At 39.2% G+C, this 12,124-nt stretch overlaps 1 protein-coding gene across 1 annotated transcript in view; it reads left to right on the top strand.

The window, feature by feature from the left end:
- The first annotated feature begins 3,944 nt into the window (after positions 1–3,944).
- Positions 3,945–12,124, top strand: part of LOC136373762 (interleukin-6 receptor subunit beta-like) — a 30,682-nt gene continuing 22,502 nt past the window's right edge. The window contains exons 1-5 of the mRNA XM_066338742.1: positions 3,945–3,987; positions 4,211–4,261; positions 6,744–6,855; positions 10,089–10,255; positions 11,318–11,457. Of these exons, the coding sequence (XP_066194839.1) occupies positions 3,945–3,987; positions 4,211–4,261; positions 6,744–6,855; positions 10,089–10,255; positions 11,318–11,457 (513 nt within the window). The remainder of the gene's footprint in view (positions 3,988–4,210; positions 4,262–6,743; positions 6,856–10,088; positions 10,256–11,317; positions 11,458–12,124) is intronic.

The following is a 12,124-nucleotide window of genomic DNA, read 5'->3' as shown; positions in this document are numbered from 1 at the left end:
AAACAATTCATCCTTCCTATAGACTTCAAAAAGACAAAGTTTACTCCCAAAACTGTGTATAGGAAAGCACAATCTTTTGCCAAATTCTCTTTGGTTCCACATCACATATTCCAAAATAACTCTCTGTAGCAGTTGCAAACCCAAACAAGATGGTAGGGGAGAAAGTTTACATTCTTTGTCATCCATTTGCGCATTAAAAGCACTTATAAGGATTTAATAAAGTCTTATATGGGACAGAGAAAGCTAAGAATGATTCTTGTTTCTCCTCTTGGGTGCACAAGAAAAGATAATGGGAGTAAAAGGGGGCAGATCCTTACACTGTATTTTCAAAGCAGAGACTACTAAAACCGATAAATAAGATGTACTTCAAGGTGATCTATCAGAAGTAAAGATCTTCTTTGCAAGTCAAATCCCAGTGCTTAAGACTCTGGTTCTGAATCACAATAGTTAAGACTCTGGTTCTGCACACAGCTCAGCCAACGTGTAAATGAACTCTCTTTTCAACCCACCAGTTTGAGCTACCACAATGATAATTTTCTCCCAACACCCCTGCAGCACTAACTGTGATGCTGTAGTAAAGAGAAGTCACCAGTCTCATCTCATCATACCACCTTGAATCTCACAAATATTCTAGCTGACACACCAGACAAAACCCTGCACCACATCACTCTCATGGATTTGGAACTGGTGGGATCCCTGATCTAGTCTAGTATCAGCAGAATTTAGTCTACATTTGCCGTAATTGTTTGTTTGTTTGTTTGTTTCTTCAAAGGAAGCTTCACCCCAATATATAAATCTCTGGGATTTTTTTGCATTCTGTGTTGGGTGTCTAGTCTATTCAGGGGCATTTATGCTTCATCTGTAATTGGAAGTTTTTAAATCTCCAGGGCAGACCTCTCAGTGACACTTTATGATGACCTCTGCCTAGCTGATGTGTTAGGGTGAAAAACGTGATTTTCACTAAGATAACACAGAATTGTATGAAAGGTAAGCTGTTTCATAGTGTAACTTGAACTCAGAAAGGCTGAAAGTGTTTGTGGTGGAGACTCTCCCTAACACAACAAATTTCCCCCAGGGGCTGTAGCTGAGGGTTGAGTGGGAATTTTTCTTTCCCCAAAGATTCTATGAGGTTTGCTCATTGAATTCAGATATTCATGTATTTCTCTGGAAAACAAAGCCAATCTGTAAAAATCTGTCAGATATTTACAGACCTGGAGGTCTGCTTATTAAGCAGAGTTATATGAGAATTAAAAATTCTGTGACTCTACTTTAGATCCATAAAGAAAGGATACACAATTTCAGCATGTAAAACTAAGCAGCAAGAACTGAATTTGAAATTGCTACAGTACTGAATTTGCTACAACATGCCTGAAAGATATTACTTCTAGTCAATTGGAACTGTTTATTGAAGAAAGAGCAACTAGCAAAAACATGCACCGATTCAACCAGGAGACAATGAAGACCTCAACAGTTTGTACTTCGTACGAGGTAAGATTTCAAGTAGAAATACAATATGCCTTTTCTGATGTGGTATCTCTGCAATCTGCATTCTGCTTTGGCTACCCACCAGGAGCTGAGGCCTCTTTAACAAGATTGCTGGTTACACATAACCCAAACACTCTTGGGACAAGTTTGAGACTCCCAGCAAACAAGATTTCAGACTCTTTCTGGTTAATCAGCATTCATGGGCACATGTCTGACCTGCAAAAAATGCACTCAGAAGTTCATGGCTTTACCAGTCCTCCTGTGCTGTGCTACAACAGCTGCAGCTCAACAGGAGCAGAGCAGGATAAAGGGGCCACTGGCATTTTCCTGGCTGAAAATTTTCCCTGTCTTCAGAGGTTGTTCTCCCTTCGAAGACCAAGAGTTAACAGATAATGTTGGGGAAGGGAACAGAGAAGGATGTGGGGGTTATATTAACTTATCTTTTCTAATCCAGTCTAAATGGAAACGTTCATTTATTTCAAGACTACATTCTGGGGAGACCAAGTTCTGCCATACCTTTTGTTGCAGAACTCCTATAAGGAAATGACTGGGGAAAGTCCTCATGGAAAACCTCATCTAGAATTATGCATAAACCTAGGTCTGAAAAAACATCTGTGTCAAAATGAAGTAAAACTGGAAGAATCCTACAGCCATTCTGCACTTTAAAATGTATCACAGAAGATGGCACAATTCATTCTCATCTGAATTAACAGGAAAACTTCAGGCATTTACAATTCTGAAAGAAGTTCATAGTGGTGAAAAAGCTGAAATACAAAACCTTTGAAAAAGTGGTTCTATGCAAAATTTACCTCAAATGTAATAGTTTTTATTTGTTGTACATTAAAAGGTTACTATAGTTACTTAATAGCAAAGCAATAGTAAAAAAAAAATTGCCTCACTCAAATGTGAAATTCCAGTTTTCAGTATTATATCTCCTCTGCTTTTGGACTGGTTATCTATGTTCTGTGTTATCAGAATATTTTTCTTTAGATGACAGTGACATTTATATTGAGACCTAGACCTCCAGCAAAGATATAGACTGACGTAATTTGGTTTATTTCTCTATGGTATACTCTGTCCCAATTCTGTGCACACTAAATCCAGTCCTACTGCTGCATTGAGTTACTTATATGGTTTTAATTTAGAATAGGTTGTTTTGAATGTGATAATGCTGAGCACATCAAACCAATATATACAGCTGTTAAAGTTTTCTCCATCTCTTGACTTCTACTCTTGACTCTGGCTCTTCAACCCCCCTGTCAAAATCTGTCACATGTGACTTGCATTTTTACTTTTATCAGTTTCTCCTTATGATCCCCCTATCCTCTTGGCTATTCCTTATTGGAAGCATTGTCAAGGCCAATTGCTGGGTCTCTCAGATAACAGGGGTTGTGATCCTCCATGCACACATTGTATCCAGCTCCCCTCAGCATTCTGGAGCTTACTCCCAAGGCCAATGAATTCGTCACTAGGAAACCCCCCTGTAGCACTCAGGATTCCTTGATCACTTGCCTTTCATGACTGTACCCTTCAAAAAATCTGATAAGACATGCTTGTTGCATTAGTCACCTACTCCTACTGTGGACCATGCTGAGAAGCATGCATCTCTCTTTAGGAAAGTGATTAATTTTAAACAAGTATTTTTTTCTATTCAATAGAAATGAAATATACCATGGTTGCCAAGACAAGTCAATAATTTGCCTATCTCCAGGTAGGTCTGGATCCAATCTCTGATAGCAGCTGTCTAAGCCCAGGACGGAAATTTCCCACAGCACCAAAATTTTCTGAAAATTTCCCTTTACTGCTGTAACAGTAACAGCTGTTACATTTCTGCTGGCTTCTGTGTTCAGAATGTTCTCTGAATTAATGGTGTGGAGCAAACTTGTGACTTACAGCAATGGTCATTTTTGTGTGTATTAGGGCCTCAGTGTAGGTACCAACAATGTAGATACAGCATCCTTGCAGTAGGGAAATGACACTGAAAGATGAAAGAAGTCAGAAAGTGAAGACAAGTCAGGGTCTTCTGCTGCTATTACTTCTACAGTATCCAAGAATTCCTATTAGGCTCAATCAAACACCTTGATTTCCTCCTTACTGGTACTGAATATCTCTAATTTGCAGTGACAGCTAGCGCTTTCAAAGGAGTTTGAAGTACCTGAAACTTAATTCTGTTTGCACTGCTGATACTGGAGACACTGTGAAGAATCTCACTGTGAGTGCTTACAAAAACCAGGGTGGAGTGTTCCTGTTTTCCAAAAGGGCTTTTAGGATTTTGTAAGTACAATTAATAACACAGAGCCCAAGTGCCCTTCCCATTGTCATTAACAAACGCATTACTTGTGTTCAGCCAGTAGCAGCATAGGTGTTAGAATGAATAGGAAGTTTGAAGAGGAAGTGTGAAAAATAGACTGAAGACGGCTTAATGTTGATGGTAATCACTATGCTCCTTTACAGAGAAGATGAAGAGCTCTCTGCTGGCAGCTATCTTTTTACTTGCAAGAGGTGAGTTTTCATATACCGCACACCTTACTGCCGCTTATGAACAGTAAAAATTCTTAGTGCTACTCAAGGACTGAGGCCGTGTGAACAAAATCGTGACCGAATTAAGCTCTGTGAGTAAGAGAAGCAACCACCAGCAATACTTTGCCTATTTCTTTTGCGGCTGTCTTGACCAACAATCCCTTTTTTTTTTTTTTTTTTTTTCCTTCCTCTTCGGTGTCCCCAGACTCCTGCCGCTGCACGGACTGGGACTCTCCGTTCTGCCGGCAGCTGCCAGGTGGGTGTGGATCGCTGGGCGCATGGCCCGGGGCATGGCTCGGTGGATCCCGCGGGCGCATCGCCCCTAAAAGCCTTTCCCGGAGGGAAAACCCGCCCGGATCAGCGCGGGCAGGTGTGTCTGTGTGCCGGCAGGCTGAAGGAAAGCCCAGCCGCGCATCGCGATCAGCGCCCTCCGAAAAGACCTCTGTGTCTGTGTGTGACGGATACCTCTGCCTCTCGTTTAGTTCAATTACTGATGATGGCGAGAAGGAGCAGTACAACACATTCTGATAGAGTATTGCAGAGCAGCGGGTGGTCGTCTGATGTGCTTTGTGCTGGATTTATTGTAGGCAGGAACATCCTGCTCGCTAACAGAGATGACAGGTTCCTGAGTACACCGTGACACTGGGTAAGGCATCTGCAGGAGGACTGTGTTCTTCTGAAATTAGCCATGGATGGTTTTCTAGTCCTTGCAATTAACCTGCCAGACTAAGCTCCACTAAATCGTTAGTGAGAAAACCAGATGCTCAGGAAGAAAAACAGAAATTTCTAGAGTGAAAAAAATTTAAAGGTGGGGGGTTTGAGGGTTTGTTTTGTTTGTTGGTTTGGAGGTTTTTTTAGTGGAGAAACTGAACTGTGTTTTCTTCAGAAAAAAGACTTTTTTTTTCTTTCTTTGCGTAGTTCTTGGAGCACAGTCTTTATACAGCTACTGTCTATGCCAGGTCTGGGATGAATTAATAATATACATGTTAAGGTGGAGCAGTACAGAAAAACAAAGAAAGCACTAGAATAAAAAATGAATGTGCATGTGGACACTAATATCCACAAACAGGATAAGTGAAAATAAAAGTGTGCAAGATTCATTATATTGATCAGGAGAAAGTAATGTAGAACTTCAGTATATTGGGAGTACGAGGATGCATTGGGGTGTTACTTGAATTAATACATTATTTCCACACACAAGATCTACTATTTTTTTCTTTGTCTGCTCTAATACCATAATCTCATAGACAAGGACAGGAGGATTTTATAAAACTTAGAGCATGAGGAGCAATACAATCTCTGTTCCTCTGTAAGTAAATACAAGTCTGCATCATGGAAGACACCACGCAGATCTGAGTTAATAGAACTAATTTCAAATAGTTTTAGGAGCAGTATATTACCAATGTATTGACATGAAGTATTACAGTAGTTCCAAAAAGGTTTGGTTTGCAGGTGTTTCTTCAAAACAATAGAGAAACACTACGTAATTGTAAGGTTTAATTCAGAGTAGAACAGGAGAAGCATGTGGGAGTTGTTATTGTTTGCTCTCTCAACAACAACTCTGCTGTTGACAGAGACCACATTCATTGGTGAGGAGGCAAAGATGTGGTTTGGTGGCCAGATTAGAAGAGCAAAGGATTCTGTAATATTTCACATTGCTATGGAAATAAGGAAGACATGATCTCCACCATCCTGAAAGGAACCTGTACACATCTGAACTGAAGCAGCATAACTTTATTAAAAAAGCATTATTCAATTAGTATGAGAAAAGAAGTGTCATAAGGTGAGGGTGTTAAAGTCAGTGCTATACTCATTTGACACAATTTTTTTCCAAAAGACTATTTAACTTAAATAAGCATTTGCCATCCCAATCATGAAAAGAATGCCAAGGATACTTTGTAACTCAGATTATAGGAAGAAAGGAGGACAAGAGGATTGATCTTTTAACTCATAACCTAGGTTACGAGATACTGTAACTGTTCTACAACACCAGCTCCAAACATATTTGTATTTACTTATCACATAGCAAAACATTTCTTATTCAAGATTGATAGGCCTATCAGCAACTTGTTAAATCTAACATGTATGAACTCTGACTCTACTAATCAGGAAAAATTTGCCTTAAGCATCCCATGCCTGTTGAGAACATTGTCTACTTTCCCAAAAAACAACAACAAAAAATCAGAGTCCTTTTCAAAAGTGCTTTAGGTGGTACTTTGAGACAGCATGACTAATTCTTCTGAACAGATAGTTCAGACAGTAAAACACAAAGTACAAGAAGAACAACAGTTGTATTTTTTCATTAGCGTTTCTGATAAGAGATTTTGAAATATTGGCATAAACTTAAGAAGAAAACAAGTTCCTATAATAATGTCATCAGTGTTTACTTTCACATCAACTGAAAAAACATTATGTTCATTTGCAAAAAAAAGAAGCCCCATATTTCTCTTTTAAAAATAAATTACAAGTAATTTTATACATAAACTTATGCTCCTCCTGTTTTATAATGCGTTCTTCATGAAGCTGACAGTGTAAAAGTAATACTGTTTTATCCAGCAACAGTGTGTAGTTCTGAACTTCAGAGATTGATGGTTTTGAAGCAATTCTAGGGTCTAGTTGACCAGTTCTAGCCTGGTTTTTATTTGGTTTCTATTGGTTTCATTACTCATAGTCCCTTTGAGTCAGTTAATGATTGCCTGTGATAGGTCTTTTCCAGTGCACATGTTTTCATCTTCCAGATTGGGACAATGAATTGGTGTGTTACAAAGAATTAAGTGAGGATCTAACCTGCACCTGGCTGCCATTACCTAATGCTGCAAATACAGTTAATTATACTGTATACTTAAAATGGTAAGTCTGAAAAGTAATCTCAGAAAACAAAAAGATCTTATTGCTGTTAGATGTGAATCCCATCTGCCAGAGTTTTGCTCTAGTGTATTTCACCATGTTATGGGTTGTTACACAATGCTGGTCAATATCTTTCATCACTTCTCATCAATACCTATTGATTTGTAAGAGCTTGTTAAGAGAGTGGAAGGTTGATTTTGGCTAGACATCACAAAAGCTGTTCTATCTCTCCCCTCCTCAGCCCCAACAGGGCACAGAAAATATGACTAATGGTCATGGGTTGAGATAAGGACAGGAAGAGATCTCTCAGTGACTACTGTCATGGGCAAAACAGATCTGACCCGGGAAAATTAATGTAGTTTATTGACATTCAAATCAGAGTAGAGTAATGAGACAAATAGCTAAAATTTGAAACACCTTCCCCTTCTCTGTCCCTGCCCCCCCACTCTATCCTTTTCTTCTTACTGGGCTTAACTTTCCTCCTGAATTCTCTACCCCCTCCATCCCAGCGTTGTGGGAGAACAGAAAATAAGATTTTGATCAGTCCATTACATGTTATATCTTCACTTCTTTTCTCTTCTGACTCTTCCTCTGGTCCAGCATGGGAACCCTCCCACAAGTCCATCATGAACTCCTCCAACATGAATTCTTGGGGCTGCATTTCTTCATGAACTGCTCCAGGCTCAGTCTGTCCCACGGGGTGCCAGCCCTTCAAGAGCAGCCTGCTCCAAAGCAGGTCCCTCAAGGGTTCACAAGCCCTGCAGACCTTCTCCAGCGTGGGCTGCTCTCTCCTGCTCCCACATATTCTCATTCCTCTCTGCCATCTGCTGTTGTGTAGCAGCTTTTTTTCCTCTTTTAACTACATTATCCCAGAGACACTACCACCGTGGCTGGTGGGCTGAGCCTTGGCCAGCAGCAGGTCTGTTCTGAGGTCAGCTAGAACTTGGCTTTACATGGGGAAACTTATTGCAGGTTCTCACAGAAGCCACCTCTGTAGCAATCTGCTCCCTGCTCCCAAAACCTTGCCATGCTAACCCAATGCAGAATCTTACCATGCCTCCAAAACACTGTTTAATACACTATTGCCAAAGATCAGCTTACTCAATAACCTTTATTTGCAGCTATTCAATTTTATTGACTATTCAACACAGATATATTCAAAGTAAAAAAAAAAAATAAACGAAACACACAAACATAAAGAGACATTTCGCTTTTATTTTATGTATTATATATTTTGTTATAGCATGTACCCAAGGACATGTCAGATGTGGCATATTTTCTGGTAATTCTGAATTATCAAGTAGTGGTTCCACAGACGGAATGAATTTGTAGGGTTAATTTTGAACTGATTATCTCAAATATGGTATCTGCAGCTGCAGCTGCATTACAAAATTGGATTTCCTCAATTTATATCTAGATATCTGGAATCTCCCATGAGATTAGGGGCATGTTCAGAAATAGAGACGTGAGATCAGAAGACATGATCTTTGCCATGAGACTGTATCATGGGGTACATAGAGTACAATACTGTATGCCATTGGTAAATTCTGATATTCATTGCTGATTATTTTGCCACATAACCATCCCCTGTCATTAAAAATGAGCTGTGGTTAGAAGCGTCTCCTAAAGCTAAGAAAATGTCACCACACTGGGAAATTCCCCAGGGTGATCATCTTCACTTTGCAGAGGAGCAAAGCAACCACCTCAAGGCTAAGGTTACTCCCCCCATCAGCTTCAATATTTTCTCACTGGAGGTAGCAGCAGACACCAATTTGCAATAAGCACCAAATTCCACTGCATTTTCTGTCTTGCCTCTTGGGACTTCAAGGAATCCCAGTTTTTTGGAAGGGCAGAAACATTTATGAAACAACCCCATTTCTGAAGAGATGTTATCAGTTGAAATATTTGTAAGCCGGTCGCAGTTGAAGTCCTAAGCCAAAATCAGACTGTGCTGTTCCCAGGCTGCAGGGCTGAAATCATGAACAGACAAAGCAGAAAAAATTTGAAAGAGGATGTCAGTAGGGGAAGAGGGAGACAATTCCCTGGCAGAAGCCTTGGTGTTTCCAAGTCAGTCAGGACTTTAACCTCAGTCTCCTAAGCTTCCACCTGGTGGTCTTGAAGACAAACTTCCTATCTCCTCCTCTACTGGGTTAAAAAGAAATAAAAAAACCCACATGTGAAAGGGCTTTTAGAACGCCTAGAAGAGAGTATCACCCCTTCCTGCATGTAACATCAGTTTGATGTTGTAATAGTTCCTTGTCCTTGCTCCTTATGATTTAGTTGTCAGGAGAAAAAGATTAAAGATAAACACTCCCACAGAAAAGTTCCAACCAAGAATTCAAAATCATGCTTTGAAATTTTAATGGATGATTCACAATTAGCCTGAAGCAGAAGACAGGAAAACCTTCAAGTACATTTCCTCAGGTATTAAATATTGAATTATGATGTGTGTAATTTAATACTTGAAATGCATAGCTAGGCAATTAATATGCTAGCCCATCTCTTTAAGAACACTGAACTTGCACAATTTTAACCTTGGAAAAATTTGTTCTGTGTATGGCAGAGACTAAATGAGAGAGACAGGAAAAAATTAGGCAGCAAAGTTGTATATAAGGTATTAAAACTCCTGGACTTCCTGTTCTGTGTGTATTAGGTATACCAGGAGAAATCTACAGGGCTGAGGACTCAGGTGACATTTAAATATCTTTGATATTTAACTCTGATGATTTGCAGGAATACAAGTCAGAAAATAAGCATGTAACTCATAACAGGTTTTTCATAACTTTATGGTAATTTAGATTGATGTAACTCGGAAATTTTGCTGTTCAAAAGGAATTTGGGTGCCCCTGTTATGGGAGGCAAGGCTTTATGAATTTCTGACCTAATTTTATCGCTTCAAAATGCTCTATATATCCCTCTGTAAGTACAAAAGAAGGTCATACAGATCTTGTAGTACCATGCTATGCTTAAACTTAAAAGTTCAAGGAATTCAACTGTTCTCCATTACACAACACAAGGTTTGTATATTTAAATTTCCTAGGATTACTGGGGTGCTGGAATTAATCTCGCTGTTTCAAGCTCTTTAAGGTGAACCTTCAAGATTTCCAGGAGTGGGATTATGTGTAGCAGTATCTGGAAAGCCATCAATTGCTATACTTTTGCTTTCTTGGACAGGGGAGGAAAGAATAACTACAATCCAATTAAGTGTTTTTCATTCTGCTTCCATTTCTCTGAAGGAACAAAATACGAACACCTTTTAAACAACAAACGTCATCACCTTCCATCACCATAGAACGAAGGAATATCTACATTGAAAGATTTGTATCCGTTTGGATAGCAGTGAAATATGCCCATGACATCTGTGCAAAAGGAAAGAACATCTCAGTTTTGCCAAGCAAAGCAGGTACAGCATCTTCACAAGCTGTGTTACTGCAGTGCCCAGATGAAGCTGTGGTCTGTAAAGATTATTTCCAAAATTTCAGCTCCCAAAATAACTCCTGTTATTTTTACTGATTCAGAGAGATAAGATGCAGTTTGACTTCCTCGAATGAGGTTAATAGCAGAAGTCTATCACATTTTATGGGAGGAGGGTTTTATGGGAGGAAGGAATATTTAATATTCCTTTAATATTAATATTTAATATCCAGAAAAACACATAGTAATATTTGTATACTGTACTTAGCCAGCTTTCTGTGCTCTCTTTGATGGCTTTCTGAATTTCTTTATATGGATTTGCAAAAAGCAGATTGACTCAGCACTCTGCACCTAAGGAATCATTGATATAGGGCATTAGAATTTTGAGAAAACTTTTCAAAATTCAACTCTTTTTCTAAGACCACTTACCCATTACCCAGTGCTACAGGAAAGACATGAAAAAAGCAGGCCTATTTATTATGCCCTTTATCTGTTTATTTGAAGATTGCCTACCTATCTGGTCACTGAACTATTGTTAAGAGCTTCACAAAACTTCACCTGCTCAGACTAATCATGGTCCAAGAAAAACCAATGCTCCTCACTGCTAGGGGTTAATATCTGCACAAGTCAAATTATGAATATAACCTTCAGTGAAGACTTTTGGCCACATTGTGTTTATTGGTGAGGAAGATGAAAGTATATTTGCACTTATTTAAAGATACTCTGGATATTTTTTATACAATTCATGATTACAGATACGCTTGACATTTTGATTTTGCCTTTCAGCCTCACTCAGAATAGTAATGGCCTAGAAAAAGTGTTCCTGAAATCAGTAGAAGCATTCACAAAAGAAAGGCAAGAGGAACAACAGTATTTTGTTGATACCATAAAGATTTAGTAATTATTAATTTCCAGGTTTTTTTGAAGTCTCAGAGTGTTTAGTATTCTGTGCCAAGTCTTTTAATTTTTATAGACCACACTCGACAGACATAATCACCAAAGCTTTCCTGCTTCCCTTTCATTTTTAACCGTTGTATATCCCTCATTTTAGGAAAGTGCTTGTCACCATCTAACATAAATGCTTATCAGATCACAAACCAATTGATAATAAAATGGGACCTGCCCACAGTCCATGCACAACACGAGCTGAGATACAGAGAGGCACTCACAGAGTCTGCTCCATGGACCCTGGTAAGTACCTCCATGTGACAACCTCATGAGAACATGAGGTGCCACAGTGTTAGCTCAGCTGCACATATTTCATGCGGCACAAGGATTGCAAAGTGGCACAGCAAGGAGTCACTTTGTTGGCAGATCCCACTGCCTACAGCAGGCAGCAGACCTGTAAGGCACCTTACTTTGGTTCTAACAAATCATGAAATGTTTGGGAAAGAAGGAATAGTAGCTTTAAACAAACTAAAATAGAATAATAGAATAATAGCAGGTTATCTGGTTCATTGGCCTACCAGTGAGACACTACAACTACGAGTGATGCAAAAGCTGAATATCAGAAATGCCAAGTAAAGTCAGATCCAAATAATACTTTCAGTGATTTACAAAATTGCTCTTTTGGCTGTTATCATTACATTTTCAAACCGATCAGGTTGCTTTGTTTTTTAAGGTAATAATTCATACTTAACACACTTTTGGTTTGTGTAAATATTCCAGATTTTCTTCTTTGAAAAGAAGAGAGATAATTTCCCTGTAATACAGTCACAGAATCATAGAATGGTAAGGGTTGGAAGAGACCTTGACAATCATCTAGTTCCAACCAGCCATGTGCAGGGCTACACTCCAGCAGACCAGTATGCCCCATCCAAACTGGCCTTGAACACTTCCAGAGATGGGGCATTCACAA

This window comes from Sylvia atricapilla, chromosome Z (assembly GCF_009819655.1).
Source record: "Sylvia atricapilla isolate bSylAtr1 chromosome Z, bSylAtr1.pri, whole genome shotgun sequence".
Classification (NCBI taxonomy): Eukaryota; Metazoa; Chordata; class Aves; order Passeriformes; family Sylviidae; genus Sylvia; species Sylvia atricapilla.
The sequence above is the reverse complement of the archived record's forward strand: the minus strand, read 5'-3'. Positions and strand labels throughout refer to the sequence as shown.